We start from the raw sequence: 22,513 nt of genomic DNA on the forward strand, positions 1-22,513 counted from the left end.
TTTTTTTTTGGATCGGGGGTATGCCGGTCGTGTTGTGATGTTTGTGGGAAGCTTGGGTGGTTTGTTTATAGGCGCTGGGTGTTTTGTCCATGGGCTTTGCCACTTTGAAACTACTGGATATTCGGATGATTAGTTATGGTGTTTTGATGATACACGCTTTCTACGGTTTGCCTATGATGCTGATGGATACAAGCACCAAGCTTCCTCAAAAATGCGAATGCGTGTTGATATGAGAGGGCTTCTTGTCTATTGTATATACGATGTGTATACTAAGTCGCAACCTTTATTGCGATCACACATGTTCAGAGTCATAAACTTTTGATAGTGCAAGCTCAATAGCGATTCGAGCGGCTGTTTGGTACACTACACTGTACGCCCAGCCTACCTATTCAAGTGTCATGCTACTAGAAGGTATCAAGGAGAGATGCATGACAGGTTTCCAATATCGCGATGCGCGGAACAAGCGTGAGGTCTAAACGTCCGTCACCGGTGATCGGTGGAGCAGCCAAGGCGAGAAGGACAACAACCATGAACCATGGACATAAGATGGACCATGTCAGCGGTACTAAGGGCTGTTCGTTCTGCTATCGATTTTGGAGTCAGCGGCGAGCATTCCACCAATCGTAGTCGCTACTTTCCTCCTCGGGGCGTTGGTTGTCTTCGGAGATGAGGGTGTAGGTACTGGGGCTGCTCTGGTTGAGGTCTGGAAGGGAATTCGAGGTGCGCGGATGGCCATGGAGTCAGGCATCTCACTTAACCCAGACTTCTCCTAGTGTACCTCCGTCCAGTTCAGTCGCCTGGACCGTACGCTATGGTAGCTTCTCGCCTTGGCAATTAGCCCAACATGCGATTGCGGATAGAGTCCCACCGGCGGGCGAGTACTTGTGCGGTACCTAGGCACCGAAATGAAGCACTGGTCGAGAACACGTGCATGTGGTTTTGGTCGGCAGTGCACACTGCGCACTGGGATGGTACCATAGTTCATGCGGAGGCACAGTCATGGTACAAAGCCATGGTACGGTAAGGTACCGGAGATGTCAAGTTGTCAACTGTGCTGTGTATTAGGTGCTCGCACAGACAGGCCCCCCATTGATTAGAGTTCCCGACAAACAGACTTGTCAAGACTCCAAAAGACGTGACTGGGTACGGCGAGACCATGCCGTGACAGGCAAAGAGCGGCAGTCGACGAACGACGGGTGAGCGGCAGCGGAAAGTTTCGACATGTTTTTTTGGCCTGTGTCCAAGTCTTTCAGCCCGATGGCTGGGTTTCACGAACGGCGGCATCGAACATCAAACCCTGTGCATTCTCACGTGGGGCCCAATGCCACGGAATCCCACAACGGGGAACATGGACCTCGTTCATGTTTCTGGATAGAGTGATGTATGTGGTGTGGGTACCATGGCTCCAAGGGGCATCATGGTCGAGAGTGTGTATAGTATGGACAAGAGTCAAGAGTGACAAGATCAGAGTGACAAGATCAAGAGTGACAAGATCAGAGTGACAAGATCAAGAGTGACAAGATCAGAGTGACAAGATCAAGAGTAGTCAAACAGCTCAGCATGACGATTGGGGCCATTGATCGTGGAATTGCCAAACCTTCTTCCCCCTCTCTCTTCCCCCCACAGCACAGCACAGCACAGCACACAGCATACCGCACTCAGCACACACAGCACAGAGCATTCACGCTGACACGGTAGCCACCATCTGCCGCGTCTCCAGCCCGCGTGCGGCGTGCGCTGCTGCCTGCTGGTCAGATCTCACGAGGACGGGCCGCGCCCGATGCTCGCTGGCACATCTCAAACATGGTGTACTTGCGACGGCACCAATCTCGGAGGTTTCGTCAGACGTCGCACAACCTCTCCAAGTCTTGTTTGTCAGCCCGTGTTGTGTCAATTCATCAAATGGCCCACTCAGCTCCACCACTTGCATGACGTACAGAACTGCACGACCTCCCGCTGCTGGCCGACCCCCCTTCATCACACAACCTAACATGGTGGAGTGGGAGTGGGTAGGTACAGCACACTGAACCATTCAACCAGCCAGCCGAAGTGTCGCCCTGCTTTCTTGCTCCAGCATCACGGGTCAAGAACATCTGGCATACTGACGACCTCATCTCAACGGCCTTGCCATCTGGGCACAAGGAACCCCACCCACCTCCCCCCACACAAATCAGCACGGTAGGTTTGTGTACATGCATACTCCATGTAGAGTACACGTAAATGGTCTTGATGGGAACCGCGTCTTACACAGTAGTGCCAACCTGCCGCTGCTCTGCGGCGCCCGGACGATGCGCTAGGGCGCTTGTTGGATCATCCTAATCATACCACTGTGGACTATGGAGTGGGTAGCGCCTATCTCTCCCGCCTCAAGTCCACCGCATTGTCGGTGTGCAGATTCTTGTGGCGTCTCCAAGCCTTGGGGAGATGCAGGTGTCCTAGAGCTACTGTACTCTGTACCGCCGGTCAGGGTCCTGGATAGTCGTGGCAGACATCCTATCCGGCGGCGCAGCACGCCCGACTTGATGTCCAAGCCAGGCCTCTTTTTCGCCCTCTCGCTCTCTCTCTCTCTCCCTCTCCTCCGCCAACGGGCCACGTTTGACTCAGTGCAAGAGGGCCTGTGGCGCTGCCTGGCTGGCCCATCGGTTCCTGGCTGGCGGCCGTCCGGTAGCCGTGTTGATGTGATGACTACTCTATCGTCTGACACTCTTGACTCTTGTCGATAGGACACATGGATGAGGCTCGAAAATGCAAGGATGCCCACCGGGCTGCTATTGCCATGCGTGGTGTGCATCGGAGCATTGACCGAGAACGGAGGGCAGACTATGGATAATACTGTAGACACCTTGTCCATACCATGGGCGCCCTCACTTGGACGGCGGGACCCTTTGGGGTGCGCTCAAGTGCGAGCACTAGACTGACTCCGTGGTGGCCGTTTTCAGCGCCAGCAAGCCTGTCACCTCACGCTTCTACCGTGCACGTCATTCGCTGGTGACGGCCTGTCCACGGATGTGCGATGCGATGGCTCTGCTGGATGAGCCCCACACGCTCGCTCACACGCTTTCCTTGATCACCTTGATGTGGTCATCGGCAGCCGCTCTGCCACAGTACACAGCATGCAGCTGTCTCTTGTTTTGGCCTGCGAATGCGAACAGCTACCATACCAATACAAGCCGACGTATAGGTAGATTCAGTATCAGCGTCATGACAGCAGGCCTACCAGGGTATAGACTGTACTCTGTATAGCACATGGGACTTGTCCATAGCACGCCTGAACAAATCAAATCAGAGGCGGGATCATCGACGGGGATCTTGGCCCCATGTGGCATGCGCGAGCGAACAGTTCTAGGATCAGGCCCTTTGCTCTCGTCCCCAGACTTGCTCGCATGGCCCATGGTCGATTGCGGGTGTTGGCCAAGCTGGTTGGGAGTGTGGACCATGGGTGCTGCACAGGTCTCCCTATCGACGACTTCTGGCATCGCAGGGTGCCTTGTACCGGTATAGGGTACATGTGTATGTATGTAGTAGGTACATGCGCAGTGAGTACCTATTATGGTACATGCCTACCGCCGGGCACAGGGCCATGAGAGAGAAGGAATGAAAAGAAAGAGAGAAGAAGGAAGAGAAGAAGAACAGGAGGAGCGGCGGCGGCGGCAGCCCCCTTCCCCCTTGAACGACACCAGGCACCCCGGCTGCAGACGTTGATGAATACCCAGTCTGTCCGTTCCTGGCAGCCAGCATTTGCTTCTTTGTCCGATCCAGACGTATGGCTCCTGTCACGGGCCGGTCATCGCACAAACCTCCCACTGCGGCTGCCGTGCGCCTTTCCTCAACGTCGTCCAGTTTCAGACTGGCACTGCACTCTTCCTCCACATCGTCAGCAGTTGTGCGCCGCATCCACCCTGCGCCGCCGCCGGGGGGTGGTGGAGAGAGAGAGAGAGAGAGGGGGGGGGGGGAGGGGTGTGTGTGTGTGTGTGTGTGTGTGTGTGTGTGTGTGTGTGTGTGTGTGTGGGAAAGAGGGTGGATCATAGTCTGGACTCCGGACAGCTTAAAAGGGCGCTTGGTGGTCGAGCTAAGTCAGGGCCCAAAACACCCGCTCAGCGTGCATCAGCCTCAGTCTCTTCCTCCATACTCGACGCAAATCTGCCGCCGGGGACTGAGGAGAGCAAAACAGGCAAACCCTTGCCCGTGATATTCTGTACTGTGATTCTGTACTGTGTGTATGTGTGGGTGTGTGGGTGTGTGGGTGTGTATACTGTCGGTGTACTATACTGTGGGTGTGTACTGTATGTATGTACCTACATATATGTAAATCCACCATCCCCCTCCCTTCCAGAAACACTGTATACCGTGGGCCCGCTGCCTGCCCCCCTTTCCCCCCAATTGTCGAAACACGGCGCGATCGTCAGGATCCCTGCCCACAAATCCCTGGACGCCCTGGACCTTGAATGACGTTGATCTTATTGCGGCAAGCCTAAGCAGCAAGTGCAAGCACCACCACCACCACCACCACCACAACAACAACAACCTACCATCCAGCCAACCACCAACACTACCAACACTACCACCACGACCCTGACCACCATCACCACCACCACCACCAACGGCCATCACCGTCCCATCACTGCGCACACCTTTTGCGAAGCCGAAGCCGTAGCCGTCACAGTATGTCTGGATATTATCCTCCCCCGGGCCACAACATCCCGCCTCACTACTACCACGTGGACCCCTCGTCAATCCCCAGAGCCAACATTCACCATGCTGCACCCTCGTCCATGGCTGCCCATGCTTCCTACGCACCAACATTGCCAGAGAATCCTTTTCGTCCTGGCGTGCCTCCCTCCTTCCTGTCGTTTGCAGACCCTCCTGCTGGGCAGTCCAGCTACATGGACCAGTACGAGGATGGGTCTGGCGCCATGGGCTCAGTGCCAGGGAGTGGGCGCGCGCGTCGGCGCCTGGTCCCAGGTGAGCCGGTAAAGCACCGCAGAACGAGGAGTGGCTGCTTCACATGCAGGCAACGCAGAGTCAAGGTACGATTCTGTTTCGTCCATGTGCTTGTACCCCGATCAACGCAGAAGCTGATGTGCCTCGCAGTGTGACGAGAACCATCCGACCTGTGAGCGTGAGTGCCTCTCGCACATGTTCTTGCTGACCTGACCGGACGATCATCTGACATGCTCTTTCTAGGATGCCGCAAGGGAAACCGAGAGTGCAAGTATCCAGATTCTCAATCTGGTCAAAAGACGTCGCGCAGTGGGTCCCGGCCGGGAAAATCATCCTCTGCGGACGATGCTTCGTCACCGGAGGACCATGACCAGGACGGAGGGGACCGTCTTCCGCCCATTCACGACGACGACGAATACGACGACGACGATGTTGATTTCGACGACGATGCAGCGTCCAAAAGTCAGGATCTGCGAGACTCGTCACACACGCCCCGCTCGATCCTCGATCCGAGCACGTCACCGTCGACAGAGGCCTCTTCGACGGTTCCACCGACTGTGCGTCCACCACTATCTCGCAAAGGCAGTGCGCAAGCTGCCAAACCTTGTACGGCTACCAAGCCTGGCTCAGCCATGGCTCGTGATCTCCAGTTCTACCTGAACTACTTCCAGACGCACATCACGGTCCACCATTATTCCCTCAAACGCGATGCACACAACTTCTTCAAGGGCGATTTCCTGTCTCGCGCGATGAAGTTTGAGCCTCTGAAATACGCAGTCGCCGGCTATGCAGCCTACTTCCACACCCTCTCCCAACCAGACGGTCGCATGTCCAATTTCCTCCAGTTCTACAATGAATCCGTCTCCCGATTGCGAGTTTCCATCACCAAGAATAAGAAACAAGGCCTTCCCACTTTCCTCACCATTCTCCAGCTCGCAAGTATCGAGGTAAGGCATCCTCAAGGGGCGACTGAGGTCTGAGATTAACGTTTTTGCACGTAGGAATTGCTGGGCGATTGGGTGAATCTGATGGGTCATCACAAGGCCGCCTTTGAGATGCTCACCCGGTTGTATACGCCACAAAGCATGACAGAATCCGACTTTCTACTCAAGGTCATTCTCTGGTACACGCGTTTCGACCTCTTTGTAGGCTTTCAGTCTGGCGGAGAAGCAGTCCTTGGCCGAGAGTGGTATGTAGCAGTACATGACTGCTATGTGAGAAAGGTTGCGGAAAATCCCGACGACGTTGGCATGCAGTATGAGGAACGCCTCGCGCATTCACGTTTGGTTGCCAAGGACTCGAATGACTTGTTTGCCCGTGCTGGCAAGGGTCTCATCACCCCTCAAGACTTTATGCATCAGCTACCGATATTGCGAGAGCAAGTGGAAAGCTTGCAGGATGGCTTGGGGCCGGCTCTTGTGAACCCTGCCCACAAGGTCCATCGCATACCAGGAGAGGCCGATCCTGCGGATATTGTCGACCCCTATGAGCCAGATTTGATTTGGGGTGAGCCGTTATGGACGTCCAATTACCTCTTCTTGGACACATGGGGGATCATCTTCATGTTCAATATATCCTCGTCCATGGCCCTGAAACAACCGCCCAGTCCAGAAGTCACCAAAACCGCCTATCGGGCAATACAGCTCTTCGAGGCCATGTGTGCGTACCCCGACGCCCCACCAGGTACACTAGTGGAGGCGCAAGTTTGTTTTGCTATTGCAACCCTTTTCTTGCCCAAGGATGCAAAGACGGTGTCTTGGTGCCGCAAAACTTTTGCCAAGATTGAAGCTGCTGGGTATGTACAAGGCCATTTGCTGCTCTCCAGACGTTTCCTTTATCGATTTACACTCCTGTCAAAACACATCCTTTGCAGCCTAGTCCAAAGCAATGAAACTAATGCCATGGCAGGTACATTTACTCAGACGTCCTCCGGAACCGTATGCTCGAATCAATGGGCATTGGGCCTTCTGACTGGTGGCTACCGAATGATGAAGGTTGTCCGCCCATTATTCGGTCGATCAAAGACTTCATCAGAGACAGAAGTCAGGCACCGAAAGATCAGGTCTCTGACGACTTGCGCGAGATGAGGGGCATCTTCAGTTCCATGACCATCAGCGACTCTCCTCCGTCAGACAACATGACAGTGACGAGCGCGGATGGCCTAGGTAATGCGAGTGTAAAGGAAAACGACATGTACGGATCTCCTGCGTGGAATTCGGGGCATGGAACCGATGGCAAGCGACCAGAGGCGGAAGCGTACGGATCGGGATTCCAATGACCGGGCGTTTTTGTCTGCTACCATCTGTCGTTGTCCAAATGCTGTGCACACTGTTGTTGGATCAGAGTACGGCAGGTTACGTCACATGAGACCAAGATGCGCCGGCGAAGGCGGTGGTGACAGCGTGGTAGAGAGGATCGGAAACGCTGTAGTCAGCCCTGCGACTCTAGCACGCAGATGGGGTTCCGAGAGGCGTCTGTGATTAAGTGGATCGGGCAGCGTGGCACAGCCGACGCATGCTGCAGGCCGAGTGCACAACAGCCATTATAAGTGCAACGGTCCTTGAAGCACACTTGGGCGGAAGAGGCAGAATGAAGCGAAAAGACCCGTCTTGTTGTGCAACATGGGCCGTGTGCTGCACGTTAGTTTCAACCTCGAGGCAGATCTCACAACGACCTTTTTTGCCCTATCGATCTGGGTATTGCCGCAAGGGAGATGGACATGCGCCACAGCAGAGTGAATAGGAAAAAAAAGTCTATATAGACTAGCAGAAGAAGAAGAGGGAGAAGGAGGAGAAGGAGAAGAAGTGATTTGGCAGTTCGTACAGGATGTGGAGAGACACTGGGACACTTGATACCGTTGTGGCGTATGGCAATCCACTTGCAGTCACAGCAGCGCCTTTGGTCGAACCTGTGGAAGAGAGTTGATTCGCAGACGAGGTCTGGAAAGGATGCTTTTGTTGCCGTGTCGGGTATTTGGGCACACCTGATACAGCATGTTACTATGTAGTTGGGTCTTCGAGGCTGGACATGATATTTGATTGCCACCACCACCATCACCACCACCACCACCACCCTCGAACCCCCTTCGCTTTGGGCATCAATGCAGCAGGGTGTGTGTAGATGTTGTTTGTGGCGACTTTGCTGTGCTGGCCTCCCTTGCATCTGGGCTGTTTGCGTGCATGTGTGTACTGTGGTAGTATAGTAGTTGGGTATGTGAGTGTGAATGTGGACATGGGTGTGTACTGTGTATGGTAGTAGTAGGTAGGTAGGTACATACCATATATGTAGGACAGCAAGGTGAAGTGAACGTGCGCGCATTCGGACTAGTGTGCGGCAGGGATTCAGGGCGACCAAGAGCATCCCTACTGGCAGCTGGGGCAGCTGTGGGCAAACTCACCAGGCACATGTTCGTTCGTTTCGCTTCAACAGCAAACCTTGGAACCTCGATCCAGTGATTCAGTCCATTACCACGCCCGACGACGCCCGACTAGCAGCCCATTCCCACTCATCTTCAGCGCCTGACCACCCAACTACCAACCGCCTTGTCCAAGCAGCAGCCATGGAGAACCTTGGCAAGATCTCCGCGTTTGGGAAGAACATCTCGTAGGCGCTTCATTTCCTCCCCCTCTCCCTCTTCCTCTCACCTTCACCACTCAGGCTACTGGGCTACCTATGTCTTCTATGATTGCTATGCCCCACCAGATTGCGCTGTAGTGAGTAGAGCACATTGCTGACCTGCTGACCACAGCGCCTCCTTCACACCATGGGCTGCCCGGACGCAGCAATATGTCAAGGAGCAGGTCGGCCAGGCCGAGGACAAGACGCAGCTGCCGCCCGACTATATTGAGCTCGAGAAGCGCGTGGATGCGCTGAAGAAGGTGCACAATAGCATGCTTCAGGTCACATCGCAATACGCAAACGAGGCCTACGACTACCCAGCCAACATCCGCGAGTCCTTCAACGATCTCGGCCGCACTGTCTCGGAAAAGGTCCACCTCCTTTCGAGCGCAACGTCGCCTGCCGAAGCCCAGGCCGCCCTCACTGCGCCCCCGTCAGCGAAGCCGCAGCCCAAGACTTTCAGCCACGCCGTCGCCCGCGCTGCCCTCAATGCCTCACACACCCTCACCTCGGAGCAGACGGGCTCCAGTGAAGACCCGCTCGCTACCGCGCTCGAAAAGTACGCGATTGCCAGCGAGAAGCTGGGTGAGGCGCGCCTGGCACAGGATGCCCAGATTCAGAGCCGGTTCCTGGCCGGCTGGAGCACCACGCTCAACACCAACATCCAGTTCGCTACACGCGCGCGCAAGGCCGTGGAAAACGCTCGGTTGAGCCTCGATGCGACAAAGGCCAATGCCAAGGGAGGTGCTTTTGCCCTGCCTGGCCAGGCTGGCCGCAAAGACGGCCTCGACGAGGATCTGAGCGACGAGGCGAGGGCCAAGATTGAGCAGGCTGAAGACGAGTTTGTGGCACAGACGGAGGAGGCTGTCGGGGTCATGAAGAATGTAAGTGGCGCCTCACCTCGTGTTTCTGCAACCAAGACAGACTGCACACACACCTTTCTCTCTCTCTCTCTCCTCACAAGCACACTGCTAATACCATCCTAGGTCCTTGACACCCCCGAGCCCCTCCGCAATCTCGCCGACCTCATTGCTGCCCAGCTTGAATACCACAAGAAGGCCTACGAGATCTTGTCAGAGCTTGCGCCTGTCGTGGACCAGTTGCAGGTCGAGCAAGAGGTGCGTAGACATCAGTCCTCTGACTTTTAGCTTGCCAGTACAGCGTCCTTGAAATCACCTAGTCATGTCTGATGCGTGTTTGCAGCAACGCTATCGGAATCCTAACTGACGCTCCGCACGTTGCTAGGCTAGCTACCGCAAGGCCCGTGAGGTACTTTAGAGTGCGCAACACATAGATGTAGCCTGCTGGAAAGGGAGGAGGGGATGACGATTGAATAGCAGGGGCTTGGGATCACGTTACTAGTTTGTCTCCTTCTCGACTAGAATCATTGCCTAATTGACAAGACTATGACCATGCGCTCACTTGAATACCCCACTCTCGTCCTTGAATTGCACAGCCTGCCCCTTTGCAAAGTCCTCTATACTCTTGCTTGCCGTATGATGCTCGGCCGGGATGTACTTTCTCATGACCTCATTGACGTATTCTTTGGGCACACCCATCTTCACTGCATCAGTAATGCCCTGGTTCATGCGATAAATGTACTCTTCCCGCGGCTCATCTGGCGCCGTGCGCTGCCGATCAATGTATACGAGCATCTTGACCTTCTCGTCCGCAGGCCCCTTGGTGTCCACCTTCGTCTCCGTCGTGCCTTTCCAGAAATCGCACTCGAGCTTCTCTTTCGTATAGGCAACGGGGACGCCTTCGTTTCTGTCCAGACGTGCTTCGTCGCAAGGCGAGAGGCTGTATACTAGTCCAAAGACGACATTGGCGTAGCTCGATGCTTTGGACGCAGACTCGGGGCTTGAATCTGAGGATTCGACCACGTTTGCATAGCCGCGCTCGTTGATGATCCAGTGGTAGTTGGACAGACGTGCTATGCCTAGGTAGGTGGATTCAGGGCAGCGAATGTGCATTTGGTGCAGCCAGAGGTTCGACCCGTAGCCAAAGTAGATTGTAGAAGGGGTCGAATGGGAGAGAGTGGTTTGCTGGAGACTTGACATGGTTGCAGATGCCGGTACTCGATTGGTTGTATAGTTGAATGATCTGGCTGGCGGTAGCATGGACGACGATTCTCGTACCACGCTAGGCTATGCTGTCTTGGGACCCAGTTCGATTGATTCAAACAGGTACCTGTCACAGAAGATGATGGATCAGCCAGTCATGGACAGCTTTTCTCACTATCATGTCCACTCTTTTACGGTGTGGGGGTTGATTTTTGGGGGGGGGGAGTGACTTAGGTACTTACTTACCCCACATTGTGCCCGAGACGGCAACACTAGGTAATAAGACTTGTACCTACGCTGATCGATCCATTGACATTAGTTAGATCAGGATCCAGCTTACCTGATGCAACCTAAATCTCGCGAGAATAGTTTGGGTGGGAATACAATTGGTTTCTCTTCAAATACCTTCCTACCTACCTACCTACCTCACTACCCACCTGACCAACTTTTCCCCTACCATGCCCTACTCTCACCACAGTCACTCGGGCCAATTCTGCGCACATGCAAAGAACACGTTGGAAGAGGTCGTCCAGGCAGCCATCACCAAGGGATTTCACACCTTTGCGCTGACTGAACACATACCAAGGCTCCGGGAAGACTTCTATCCTGAAGAGGAAGCCAAGCATACCGAGACCAGTCTCATAGAGCTATTCGAGGAATTTGTCGCCGAGGCTCATCGACTGCGAGATGTTTACTCTGATGAAATTCAAATCTTGATCGGCTTCGAATCCGAATTTATACGTCCTTCTACTCTAGAGGGGATCCAAAGTATCCTTCAGAGACACACGTTTGACTTCTTCATGGGCTCCGTCCATCACACGCATACCATACCTATTGATTTCGACCGTGCGCTGTACGAAAAAGCTCGTGATGTAGCCGGTGGCACCGACGAGAGGCTCTTTGAAGACTACTTCGACTTGCAGTACGACATGCTTCAAGCGCTGCAACCGCCCGTCGTTGGCCACTTTGACCTGATACGACTGTTCAGCGATCACCGCGATGTCGGGTTTGAAGGCATGGCTCGTGTGTGGGAGAAGATACAACGCAATCTGGAATACGTTGCTGCTTATGGAGGTCTTCTCGAGTTGAACTCGTCCGGTTTGCGCAAAGGCCTGGCCGAGCCGTACCCTTGCAGAAGCATATGTCAGGTTCGTCACACCGATGAACCGCCTCCAGATCACACAGTCTACTGAGATTCCATGTACCTAGGCATTTCTGCGCTTACAGGGTGGCTTCGTCATGTCTGATGACAGTCATGGCGTCGATCAGATAGGTACCAACTACCAGCCCTTGTTGGCCTTTATCCAGCAGACAGGGATCGAGAGAATTCATGTTGCTGATAGGAACGGTGAACGGCAGCGGACCCGTTTCCCCAGTATAGGCTTCTCTAGCATCACTGTAGCCCATCTGGCGCAATTGCCCTTTTGGGCAAAATTACAGCGCCAAGGTTCCGTTCAGGCCGCCGATGATTTTTCTTACTTCAAGTCCATCGGTGTCTGAGATGATTCCTTGGCCGAAGTAGATAAATTCGTGGAGCCTCGTGTGCAACGGCGGCGACATTCCCCTGGCGGCATGCCACGGAGCATCCATCGGAGAACTGCCGACTTTGACCAAACGTCCTACAGTGTGTACTACAGTGCTGTGGTATATACTCTCCATCATATGCCCTGCGTTCCCGCGGATCTTGTGATGTGTGTGTGTGTGTGTCTGTACACTGTTATACCCAGTACCTGCTATGCTGGTTCGCTAACTGAGACACAAGCCTTGTCGTCACCACAACGCAGCCATGACCATCCTGTCATGAAATGATTCTCCATGTTTCCGGCCGCTGCAAGCGCGACGTACATAGGCTTTGAAAGTGGAGAGAGCTTGGACGGCCCCAGACCATACTCCTGGGTCTCCCGAGTCCTTGCACAAGGCTCACGATCGTCATTCTCGGCTCTTGTTCCAGGTTAAACCCAGGAAGAGGGTGACAAAAAGTCTGTGGCGGAAGCACAGCTGTGGGCCAAAGCCCACGTGTGTCGGCTGCGGCAAGGGCTCCGCCTCCGTTACCTATTTTGTGTGTGTGTGTGTGTGTGTGTGTGGGAGAGGAAGAGGATTATTTTGTGATTGCCGCGAGAAGCACGATAGCCACATGCCTAGTAGGTAGGCCCGCTTCTAGTAACGTCGCACTTTGATTGAAGTCGCCTTGGAGGATGATGCATCGTCCTCGACGCGGCAATCGGATATTGTTCCGACCAGGTTCTGATTGGCAGGCGACAGGGAGACTACTTGACTACTTGACTATGTACATACTTGACTATGGCATGGTTACTTGGAGCCAGGTTTCGGGTGGCTTGTTGTTGCCCATGTTGGATCCAAGGGCCAAACGCTGATCGCAGCTGTTTCCTTGGTATCAAATTCAACACCTACCTCGAACAGAGAGGAAAAGCCAGGACTAACTTCACTCATGTCAGCGCTAGGTACTGTAGTAGGTAGACGTTGGGAATTGGCAGCAGCCACTAGCATGGCTTTGTCCAAGGGGCCCGTAGGCAGCGTACGTACTAGAGTACTCTACACGCAAGGGCTGTTTGTGTAAACAGGTAGTTTCAATGACGCCCGGCAGGCGTAATCATACAGCGGACATGTAACCTTGTTTCTTCTTGTGCAACCTCTGACGAAGAGTGTACAGAGAGCAAAAGGTCCAGATATCACCAATGCGCACGTACCACGACCGCATGTGGACATTAAGGTTCAGCGACCGCGCCATGCGTTCAACGGGCCATCCATCCGTCTTTTCCTCTGCTGTGAGTCGTTGGGAGGAGTGCAAGCTACCTAACATATCTTGCTCGTTGCTGACATGCCGTCGTTTGCTTGTTGGCTATCGGGGCGGTTCAAGGTGAGAGCAGCTTGGCCGGGTTGATAGCAGTGCGGGTAGTTGGCCATCCCGTTGGCAACGCTCGGGAAGAGCTGCAGTGTACAAGACAGCGTACATGTCGGTAGTCGCGGGAGAAGCTGCCTGTGTGGTTCGGGTACCAACCAACCCCAACCCCAACCCCTGGTCAGACGGTGGAGCGTCCAGTCGCGTGTCAGCTGGGATAACGAGCGGATCACACAAGGGCGGACCCGAACGTTACTTCTGGGTTGGAACGGCCATACCATCCATTCATCGGACAGCATTCGCCGAAAAAACATACAACAACTAACCGGCGGCTGTGGTCCGACGGCCGCTTTATGCTACTATGTTACTACTAGGTACTGGAAAAGGGTGCGGACCAGCCATGCGGATGAGCTAAGGATCGCCTGAGAGAAGGGAACGAATGGAACAGGCCAGTCTGTTGCACAGATGTCCTGCAAAGCCCTACACCCTACACCATGTCCTCTGGAAGAACCTTTGATGTCTGAGCTTGAGCCAGGCTGTCCGCTCCAAGACTGACGCGTCCGTCATCTATTAAACCCCAACCGCCAGCCAGGTTTGTGAGGATACTGACTGTCGGCTGTCGAGAAACATTACTATCTCCTTGAGCTCACTGGCCCGAACGAGCATACCTCCATCACCTAAGCCTATATACGGTCTCTGTTTCCCCCCCATTGTGCTAGGACACGAGATTGGATCATATACCTGACCCAGCTTGAAGCCCTCGTATCAAATTTTGGCTCATAATGGTCGTCGAGAAAGCCGTCATACGGCCAGGAAATGGCATCGATACTCCCAAGAAAAATGACGAGGTCTCCATGGAGTACACCGGTACCTTTGATACTCCCAGATGCCCTCGTGTGCATTTGGATCTGACAACCTACCAGGCTGGCTATTTGACGAAGATGCTCCTGATTGCAAGGGAAAACAGTACGTGTAGGGCTCACCTGCTCGAACGGATCGATGACTGACGAGGAGAGCTCAGGTTTGACACCTCTGTTGGTCGCGGCGATCTCATTACCCCGATCGGCGTTGGCAGAGTCATTCGAGGTACGTCCTTTCCCAGGTCTGGTCCAACAGGTTCTGTTCTCCGGCCCGTGCGATTCCACAGCGATATGGCCACATGAGCTGATTCTCCAGTGCAGGTTGGGATGAGGGCATTCTAGGGTCTCAGAGCAGTTCGCCCATGACACTCGGTGAAAAGGCGACTTTGACAATATCAGCGTACGTTGGCACTCTCAGCTCACCAAACTGGAAACACATGCAAAACGACTGACGCTGTTTTTTATATATAGCGATTATGGCTATGGGGCTCGGTAGGTCACTATGAACTCCTTCAACCCATGACCCAGGCCTTGACGGACCTGGAACCGGCACACGCTTATTCGCTGGTGGCCAGCCTGATATACCTACCTAATCCAGCGAGGCCAAACCACGGCACAGGGAGATGGTGGCACTTTCACCTGATCATCGCTCCATTTTCGCAGCCACACCGCAGCTACCGCCGTGCCTTCCAAGCCATGCAAACAACGTGGCATGCTTTGTGCCTGGACTCCTGTCACCATCGAATGCGTTTATAAGATCAGTTGAACACGGGCAGCCGCTAACCTCTCTCGTAGTGGCTTTCTCGGATACATTCCAGCAAACGCAAAGTTGATATTGTAGGTGCCCAACCTTCATAAACCCCCACATGCACTAATTAATTTCCGTCGGGTCTACTTGGTGGCGTGAGTCGTGACCACGTCTGAAAACTGCGAGAGTATCGAAATCTGACTTGGAGAAATAGTGATGTCGAGCTCAAGGCCATCAATGGGAAGAAGGCATGAGAGGCCGTCGACGTAGATTCGACCGCGTTTCGAGAGAAGCCACCATCGACACATGTTCATGGTCACATGTTCATGTGCAGCCATTGCCAAAACCCGTATTCAGGCGAGGTATGACGGCGCCCGGATGATGCCCCATGCTGCAACGAAGGCTGGTCGTCCATGCTTCGCCACGCCACACACCGACGCAGACCAGCATCAGCATCATTCCTCATGAGAGCCCAACGTAGGCTTGCCTCATTCTTTCCCAAGAGACGCACACGACTATAGGTTTCCTTTGGAGGGCGGCACCTACCTACGACTCCAGGTGCTATGAAGTCTTCACCCGTTTTATATTTCTACTTTGGATTTGGGTAGAAGAGGGCGCGGTTTTTGGCTAATGTTTAATTGTCCGTTGGACAGCAAGATATGGTATTTCCGTGCTTCTAGGTGGTAAAAGTGTTTTCATTATACCCGGAATAGAGATGAGAGAGGATAGTCGAGATGCTTGTTCAAAGCTTGATTAAAAATGGCATACATTGCAAAGACGCTCCCATAGGCCTCCGGGCCCTGTCTTTCCGTATTTCGCTCGAAGAAACTTCATCAAGCATGTGTGTGACTGGCTTCTACCACGCCCCTATATTCATAGATGGAGCAAGTCTAAAAAGCTGATGGGGTCATCTGCGGCGAGTCAAAAACCAACGTTGTTGCTTGATGTGAGCACAGTCAGTCGCGTGCAAGGCAATGGTGACGAGATGATGCTGACATGGCCATGGGTAGACCGGCAACACGCCACAAACCTGTTGGACCGACCCGCAAGACCTGCCGAAGGCGATCCAGACCAGTCAACCGATCTGATTCCTTCAGGCGACTTTGCGGTAGTGGCGGCTGACGCATAACTCTGGCAGTTGAAAAGTCCACACACCTTCAAACACCCAAGATGATGGCATTCACATCCACAACCAACCAACCACCACTTGAAGCCGTACGCCGTATCAACTTGGCCATTGGCCAGATCTACATGGTCGCGATGGGCGTTTACCTACTCGAGCACAATATGCACGGCCGCCACCAATCAGAACGTGTAAGCAAACATGAGCCGGAAGTCTGCTTCTTTCGGCCTCGAAGCCCGTTCCCGAGACGAGTGTGATCCTATGAGCAGTGTGCTCACACCGATGGCGGGCCGCTCTGCTCCACTGTTTGACTGAGTGTCCCGTTTGGAGATCCCGATGGCTATGGTGCTTAGCCGTGGGGTGGTGGTGGTGTGTTGGGGAAGCGCGGAGAAGTGTAGTGGAGTGGATCAAGGAGGACTTGGGTGAGTATGTTGTTACCAAGTTCTGGGCGAGGAAAGACGGTAATGCCAGGCGTTGGGAGCAGGTAGGCTAGGGTGCTACTGCTACCATGATGTAAATCATAAACTGGCGTTGGGTAGCGTTCAGAAGGATGACATGTCGTAAACAGCTAGGTAGTTGTGCGCTACGCAAGGCATATGTAGCTTGATGTCTTCTGAATAGCCTTGACCAAGATCAGGGCATTGCAGGCTGGGCAGACCAACCCACTTTGGTATGCACTCACTCACGTACTCCCCCAGTACAGTCACGACGAAGTGTACTTTGGCAGTTCCTTGCAGGAGATGGGGTTGGCAGCCAGATGGCAAAGTCCACTTTCCGAAGCAGGCGATATTGCCGACAGGGAGGGGAGTGAAGACATGGACATGGTCGCCAGTGGGCAAGCAGATGGATGGTGGTGTGCGCGTCCGTTGGCCTGTTTGCTAGACGGTAGCCGGTGGTCCAGAGTGGAGTGGACAGGACTAAGTACGGCTACTGTGGGCATGTAAGTGGAGAGTGTTGGAGATGCATGTTGTGTGGTGTGGGAGTGTGGTAGTGTTGGTATGGTACAATGATAGGAGTAAGCCATGGTAGTGGTCATGGTAGTGGTGATGAGCATGTGCATGTGATTCTGTCTCCTCCATGACCAGTACCAGTACCAGTACCAGTACCAGTACTATTGTCAGTACCATTGCCAGTACTATTGTCAGTACCATTGCCAGCACCATGACCAGTACCAGTACCATTACTGTGCTGTCGTCGTCGATGGTTGATTCCAAGCCCAGGTTTTCCGTGAGGGGGGGGGGGGGGGTTGTGGGAGATTACTTGTGGAGATGGGCGGGCGTTGATTGGCCAAAAGACAGGCAATCTCCACCGTACCTAGAATATGTGTGTGTGTGTCGATACTCTAACTATCCATCCCCATCAACGGCCGTCTGCCCTCTGGCCCGAGTCATCCATCCGCCATTCCTTTGGATTCCGTGTTCTCGACTCCATGTCGCCTCCCCTCCGTCTCGTGGTAGTGGAGTGGAGTGGATGACAAGGGCGCGCGGCAGGTATTGTAGCGTCCAACTGGTGAGTGAGTCTGGTAACTTATGCTACGCCCAGTTGCCCGACGCCGCAGCCAACCATCAAAGGAACCTGCTCGCTTACCCAACTTAGAGTACACGCCCACACTCTTCTCCTCTACACAACTCTGCTGCCTCTTCTACTGTATGGAACCCCCATCTAACCCTACCACAGTCACACTCGCGACCTGACCCTACTTGCCACCCAGGCCCTGCGGCTGCCATCATCCACATCACAGCCGTGCGGTTTACTGCTGTGCCCAATCTCGACTCCCTTTTTCTCCTCCTGCTACATACTGTACATACCTACCTACCTACCTGCCTACCTGCCTACCTGCCTACCTGCCTACCTGCCATGTCAACAACCATGAAACAACACAGGGCCCCTCGCTATGCCCCTATGCCCTTCCTCCCCCCTTTATCTGTTCCGTGTCGTGTGTGCAGCCGTGGAAACGGGTCGCCCATGTCATAGTACATACGGGTTAACGGCAGGGCCTGGCCAAGCGAGATCCGGTTTGGTTCTGGATGGTCTAGTGTCCATCTGCCCAGAATTTCCTTCTTGTCCAGCAGCGTGCAGTGTGCGCAAGAGACGGCCACGGTGCCTCCACTTTGGTCCTGCTGAGAAGTGTTGACAAAACCCGGCTCCCGTCATCCATGGCGGCGACATTACTTTGGTCCACCGGCATGCCTCGACAAGTCTTGCCATGTTTGCACCGAAAATCTCTGCGACGAACAGCGCTCCCGTCACATCCCCCCGTCGTCGTCTCTACGCTGGTTTTGCACCTCGATCGACACGGGATGATTTAAATTACTGGCCAGTGTACGCCAAGTGTCCTGACAACCAGGCACCACGCTGGTCCGATTGGTCGGTCGCTTACTGACTGGTGGCCAACCATGTTCCCCCCCCCAGAGGCAACGCCATGCTTCTCTCGTCCCTGTCCTCAGGACAGCCACAAACTTTGCCCATTGAGCTAAGAAAGCCCACAGCTTCCGAGTGACGACTCGTTCCATGCCGGGTGGACTCCCAAGTGGCTCTAGGCTGGCCATGCCTGGAATACAGCCTTCTTATTGACTTGCATCCCCCACTCGCTCCCGACTGAGTCTTTTTCTTTGCGCACCGCATCAAGCAGGACTTCGTCGACCCTCATTTATTCCACTGAATAACTTCACTCCTTCAGGTGTTCAGTAGCCATTCCTTCCCTCGACCTTTCGACATCTCTTCGCTCTGTTCCCAATCCACCCATTCGGTCCACACCACATCCAATATGCAGCTCATCACCTTCCTTTCCGCCGCGACGGCCATGATGGCTACCGCCTCGGCCAAGAAGTCATCCAAGCAGGATGAGGAGCGAATAGCACCCAAGCTCAACAAGGAGTGCAACTTTGAGGAGCCGCACGCCCGCATCATCAACCGTTGCCCTTACCCTGTTCATCTCTGGTCGGTCCTCAAGGGGGATGGCTGCCCAGACCATGGCATGGTCACCCTCGAGACGGGCGAGGTCTACTCGGAAAACTATGACAAGGCGGTAGACAGCACGGGTGTCTCGATCAAAATCTCCAAAACCGAGGAATGCAAGGGCAACGACATTGTTCAGTTGGAGTACTTCTTGCAAGACAAGCCAGAGACGCCAGAATTCAACTACAACTACTTGGACGTCTCCTATGTCGACTGCCTAGGCAATGATTGCCCTACCAAGCACGAGGGCTACTACCTCGTGGCTGGCAACCAGACTGGCAAGGCAAAAGCCTCGGCCGACAACACGTGGTGCCCGATTCTTTCTTGCCACGACGGTGCCTCATGCGCCAAGTGCTCCTACATTCTTCCCGATGACGTTCAGACCAAGACCTGTGATCATCATTCCAGCATGGAATTCTACATGTGCGGTGGAGAGGCGCCCACTGAGGAGTACAAGCCCGCCCCTGTTGCGTCGGATGCCCCTTCGGATGCCCCCTCGCCCACGCCTTCGCCAGTCGCCTCTTCCAGCCAGGCCCAATCGCCTGCTCCCGCTGCCTCTCCTATCGACGACGACGAGTACGAGGCGCAGCCTCCCGTTGTCACCCCTGTGGCCGTTGTCAACAAGGAGGACGAGTCCGACCCGAAAACCAAGACACAGGTCGAGGTCGTCTATGTCACCGCCTACGAGTATGTCAATGCAAAGAGGCACGCGCACGGCCACGCTCGCCGCCACCAGCCTTTCCGCGCATAGGCAACCCGATTCGACAGTGTGTATACTGGCACTGCCTGTTTTGGAAAATCAGTGTTGTATATACCAAGTCCACAGTCAGCAGACTATTTATTTTCGCAATATATCCAGGAGACAGTACAGTGAGCAGCACCGGAGAAAGAGGACGGCGAGCTGTGGTAATGACGGGTAGACAGCGTCGCAGGCCAATCTATTCATTTTAATACACCAATTCGACCGCGCACCCGTCATGACCTAGCTTTGTCAATCATCCCGTATCTTGCTGCCTCGAGCACATGCCCCCTGCGTCACGGACAAGAAGCAAAGTCTCTGCGCTCTGTTTTGGCCGTTGTTTTCCACCTCACGAAGTCATGATATACCACTTTCTAGGGCTCTGGTCTCCCCATGTTGGCTAGCGGGATACATGTCGTTTTTTCCATTTGTTTACTTCTTGAAGAGCTTGACTCTTTGCCGTGGTATCTAGAAGAGGGACAGGAGTCTGATGGTAGATTCTGCTCCCGGTTTGGTGTAAAGTAGTTGATGTGGAGAATACACAATCTTGATTGCCTATATTTTGTGTGGACTATTCGCTATGCTATGATCCTGTGTTTGGCTGTTTGCTCGTCGCTCTATTTGCAGCGCATGAGGCAGTTGGATGACGGTAGAAAGTCCCTGAGCATTACGACGAGCACTCCTCTCATCGGACTGGAATTCAACTGGCAGCAACCTTGTCGGGTTGGAAAGAGACTTGCCACCCACTAGTTCGCTACTAGTCGTCCCTGTAGGCTTTTCACGTCCCACCCACATGAGCCATCATAGCCGCCGAGAAACTCGCAGACAAGCGGACAAGAGTTGCCCAAAAATCAAAAAGAAGGAAAAAACTCGTCACAGACGCCAGACACGTAGGCTGACAGGCGGATGACGCAGAAAGGCAAGTGCAAGCTCTTCCTCGTCTTGCAGTAGTTTGCCAGTCTAGAATCAAGGGTACACTTTTTTTCCTTTTTTTTTTCCTTTTTTTTTTCCTTTTTTTTTTCCTTTTTTTTTTCCTTTTTTTTTTCCTTTTTTTTTTCCGTTTTTGCCTTTGTTTTTCTCTTCTTCTCCTTGGCTTGTTTCCTGCGCCGCGTGCTGGGCTGGTTCGTTGGATGCACTAAGTTTCTAGTCACTGCGTACTCTACGACTTGCTCTACTGTGGCCGTTGCCGTTGACCAACAAGCTCCACTCGTTCACTCGCCCCGATTTCCCGCGTGCTTGCCGATATCGATAACACTGGCGATCCACGTACTGTCTTTGTCGGTTTTTCGTGTCCTCCCCCCTCATCTGCCGCGCACCTTTTGCTCGTGGAGTAGTAGTACCGGTACGCCCTTGTGGACATGAGTCTTCGTGGCGCCTGCAATGTCTGGCTCTCGGTCTGGTTCGTCACGGCACATGAATTCTCGACACCGACAGGGCTTCAAGATGCGACGATTGACCAATCACCATCTCGTTGTCCCAGGAGTTTTCTTCATCCGTGGTGGTGGGGGGGGGGGGGGGGGTCACACAGCACATGGCGAATACATGTCGACGCCATGACGACGGCTGACACATGCAATCATTGCCAGGTCAGCCAGACTTCTAGACTTGACATTATCCACTTGATTACTGGGATCGGTGGCGACGTTGCTGTAAGAAATCAATTCCTCCTTAATACCATAGCATACGTACCCTCCACCTTGGCTACTCCAAGTACCGGATCCTTCTTTTGCGGAGACGGTCCTTTCTCTCGAACATGCCAGCTTTCTTTCGGTGCGTCCACGCCATTCTACTGCATCACTACCGCCGACGACTCGATGCACCATCTGCCAGACTCTTCCCCATCTCCCTCCATGAACCATCTGAGCATTGGGCTCACATGTCGACTTCTCTCCAGTGAAACGCCTTTACGGCACCATCTCCCACCGTCCATCATCCCCGCGGAAAGGCCCAGCACATGTGCAATAACGCTGCCCATCCCGCATGATGAAGCCCATGTACTCTACTCCCCGTCATGGACAGGTGATCCCAACTGTACTTCCAACGACAGAACGGTAGGTTTGCCGTAGTATTCCATGCTGAGAACTGTACTGTACTACGGTACGCTTGCCTGCAATCCTTGATGCCCATTCGTCCGATATCGGTGCTGGAAAGTCTTATCGGACCGCCCTTACCACGCGTTGTCAGACGGTCTAGTTCAAATGGGTTGATAAGCACACCCACCCGTTCGAACGACAGGCCACTGTTGACCAAGTGCTCGAAGCAAAAAGTCAAGATAGATTGTGGCCATCGGTGTAATCGTCCCAAGGTTTGTATTTTGGATGTGTACATTCAGCAGTGCATTTACGGTACATCCTCGTCTTCCCATTTTCGGAAATCGGCTTCGTCATCTCCAAGCCACGTTGATGCCCATGCTCTTCATCTCAAATGCAATACCGGTACATCGAGGCACTACTCTCGAGACGTTCCATGGTTGGAGATAGGATGCGTTTTTCCTGTCCGCGGCACCTAGCAAAGAATCGGTGGACAGTTTGTTGACTGATGTCGTCATATTCAGGGGACCGGTGAAGGTTTCATGGTTGTTTTTGTGGCTCTGAATCACATCA

At 53.7% G+C, this 22,513-nt stretch overlaps 14 protein-coding genes across 14 annotated transcripts; 9 read left to right on the forward strand and 5 right to left on the reverse strand.

The window, feature by feature from the left end:
- Positions 1–1,681: 1,681 nt before the first annotated feature.
- IAQ61_002152 (uncharacterized protein) lies at positions 1,682–2,032 on the reverse strand (the record flags this gene model as incomplete). Its single annotated transcript, XM_066095419.1, has 1 exon — positions 1,682–2,032. The coding sequence occupies one exon, from the start codon at positions 2,030–2,032 to the stop codon at positions 1,682–1,684; it is 351 nt and encodes a 116-aa protein (XP_065954255.1).
- A 1,120-nt stretch (positions 2,033–3,152) lies between these two features.
- IAQ61_002153 (uncharacterized protein) lies at positions 3,153–3,476 on the reverse strand (the record flags this gene model as incomplete). The annotated part of the gene is made up of 1 exon (XM_066095420.1): positions 3,153–3,476. The coding sequence occupies one exon, from the start codon at positions 3,474–3,476 to the stop codon at positions 3,153–3,155; it is 324 nt and encodes a 107-aa protein (XP_065954256.1).
- Positions 3,477–4,664: 1,188 nt separating this feature from the next.
- IAQ61_002154 (uncharacterized protein) lies at positions 4,665–7,219 on the forward strand (the record flags this gene model as incomplete). Its single annotated transcript, XM_003833983.2, has 5 exons — positions 4,665–5,027; positions 5,092–5,119; positions 5,185–5,888; positions 5,943–6,736; positions 6,850–7,219. The coding sequence occupies 5 exons, from the start codon at positions 4,665–4,667 to the stop codon at positions 7,217–7,219; spliced, it is 2,259 nt and encodes a 752-aa protein (XP_003834031.1).
- Positions 7,220–8,252: 1,033 nt separating this feature from the next.
- Positions 8,253–9,969, forward strand: IAQ61_002155 (uncharacterized protein). The gene is made up of 3 exons (XM_066095421.1): positions 8,253–8,544; positions 8,690–9,443; positions 9,546–9,969. The coding sequence occupies exons 1-3, from the start codon at positions 8,501–8,503 to the stop codon at positions 9,705–9,707; spliced, it is 960 nt and encodes a 319-aa protein (XP_065954257.1). The 5' UTR covers positions 8,253–8,500; the 3' UTR covers positions 9,708–9,969.
- An 8-nt stretch (positions 9,970–9,977) lies between these two features.
- Positions 9,978–10,679, reverse strand: IAQ61_002156 (uncharacterized protein; the record flags this gene model as incomplete). The annotated part of the gene is made up of 1 exon (XM_003833986.2): positions 9,978–10,679. The coding sequence occupies one exon, from the start codon at positions 10,677–10,679 to the stop codon at positions 9,978–9,980; it is 702 nt and encodes a 233-aa protein (XP_003834034.2).
- A 401-nt stretch (positions 10,680–11,080) lies between these two features.
- IAQ61_002157 (uncharacterized protein) lies at positions 11,081–11,815 on the forward strand (the record flags this gene model as incomplete). Its single annotated transcript, XM_003833987.2, has 1 exon — positions 11,081–11,815. The coding sequence occupies one exon, from the start codon at positions 11,081–11,083 to the stop codon at positions 11,813–11,815; it is 735 nt and encodes a 244-aa protein (XP_003834035.2).
- Positions 11,816–11,861: 46 nt separating this feature from the next.
- Positions 11,862–12,122, forward strand: IAQ61_002158 (uncharacterized protein; the record flags this gene model as incomplete). Its single annotated transcript, XM_066095422.1, has 1 exon — positions 11,862–12,122. The coding sequence occupies one exon, from the start codon at positions 11,862–11,864 to the stop codon at positions 12,120–12,122; it is 261 nt and encodes an 86-aa protein (XP_065954258.1).
- Positions 12,123–12,355: 233 nt separating this feature from the next.
- IAQ61_002159 (uncharacterized protein) lies at positions 12,356–13,130 on the reverse strand (the record flags this gene model as incomplete). The annotated part of the gene is made up of 2 exons (XM_066095423.1): positions 12,356–12,530; positions 12,937–13,130. 2 exons carry the CDS (start codon positions 13,128–13,130, stop codon positions 12,356–12,358), a joined length of 369 nt encoding a protein of 122 aa, XP_065954259.1.
- Positions 13,131–14,264: 1,134 nt separating this feature from the next.
- On the forward strand, positions 14,265–15,344 carry FPR1_1 (FK506 binding protein proline rotamase rapamycin-binding protein; the record flags this gene model as incomplete). The annotated part of the gene is made up of 7 exons (XM_003833989.1): positions 14,265–14,349; positions 14,406–14,448; positions 14,504–14,568; positions 14,664–14,742; positions 14,814–14,834; positions 15,138–15,179; positions 15,305–15,344. 7 exons carry the CDS (start codon positions 14,265–14,267, stop codon positions 15,342–15,344), a joined length of 375 nt encoding a protein of 124 aa, XP_003834037.1.
- A 647-nt stretch (positions 15,345–15,991) lies between these two features.
- On the forward strand, positions 15,992–16,219 carry IAQ61_002161 (uncharacterized protein; the record flags this gene model as incomplete). The annotated part of the gene is made up of 1 exon (XM_003833990.2): positions 15,992–16,219. The coding sequence occupies one exon, from the start codon at positions 15,992–15,994 to the stop codon at positions 16,217–16,219; it is 228 nt and encodes a 75-aa protein (XP_003834038.2).
- Positions 16,220–16,260: 41 nt separating this feature from the next.
- Positions 16,261–17,157, forward strand: IAQ61_002162 (uncharacterized protein; the record flags this gene model as incomplete). Its single annotated transcript, XM_066095424.1, has 2 exons — positions 16,261–16,312; positions 16,835–17,157. 2 exons carry the CDS (start codon positions 16,261–16,263, stop codon positions 17,155–17,157), a joined length of 375 nt encoding a protein of 124 aa, XP_065954260.1.
- An 88-nt stretch (positions 17,158–17,245) lies between these two features.
- IAQ61_002163 (uncharacterized protein) lies at positions 17,246–18,256 on the reverse strand (the record flags this gene model as incomplete). Its single annotated transcript, XM_066095425.1, has 2 exons — positions 17,246–17,401; positions 18,191–18,256. 2 exons carry the CDS (start codon positions 18,254–18,256, stop codon positions 17,246–17,248), a joined length of 222 nt encoding a protein of 73 aa, XP_065954261.1.
- A 724-nt stretch (positions 18,257–18,980) lies between these two features.
- Positions 18,981–19,922, forward strand: IAQ61_002164 (uncharacterized protein; the record flags this gene model as incomplete). The annotated part of the gene is made up of 1 exon (XM_003833992.1): positions 18,981–19,922. The coding sequence occupies one exon, from the start codon at positions 18,981–18,983 to the stop codon at positions 19,920–19,922; it is 942 nt and encodes a 313-aa protein (XP_003834040.1).
- Positions 19,923–21,463: 1,541 nt separating this feature from the next.
- On the forward strand, positions 21,464–21,976 carry IAQ61_002165 (uncharacterized protein; the record flags this gene model as incomplete). Its single annotated transcript, XM_066095426.1, has 1 exon — positions 21,464–21,976. The coding sequence occupies one exon, from the start codon at positions 21,464–21,466 to the stop codon at positions 21,974–21,976; it is 513 nt and encodes a 170-aa protein (XP_065954262.1).
- Positions 21,977–22,513: the final 537 nt, after the last annotated feature.

Source organism: Plenodomus lingam, assembly GCF_022343315.1.
Source record: "Plenodomus lingam strain CAN1 chromosome Unknown contig_14, whole genome shotgun sequence".
Lineage (NCBI taxonomy): Eukaryota > Fungi > Ascomycota > Dothideomycetes > Pleosporales > Leptosphaeriaceae > Plenodomus > Plenodomus lingam.

Coding starts and splice junctions, on each gene's coding strand:
- IAQ61_002155 (XM_066095421.1), top strand. CDS start 8,501: ATGGAGAACCTTGGCAAGATCTCCGCGTTTGGGAAGAACATCTC. Junction 8,545..8,689: donor GCGTTTGGGAAGAACATCTC/GTAGGCGCTTCA, acceptor TGCTGACCACAG/CGCCTCCTTCACACCATGGG. Junction 9,444..9,545: donor CTGTCGGGGTCATGAAGAAT/GTAAGTGGCGCC, acceptor ATACCATCCTAG/GTCCTTGACACCCCCGAGCC.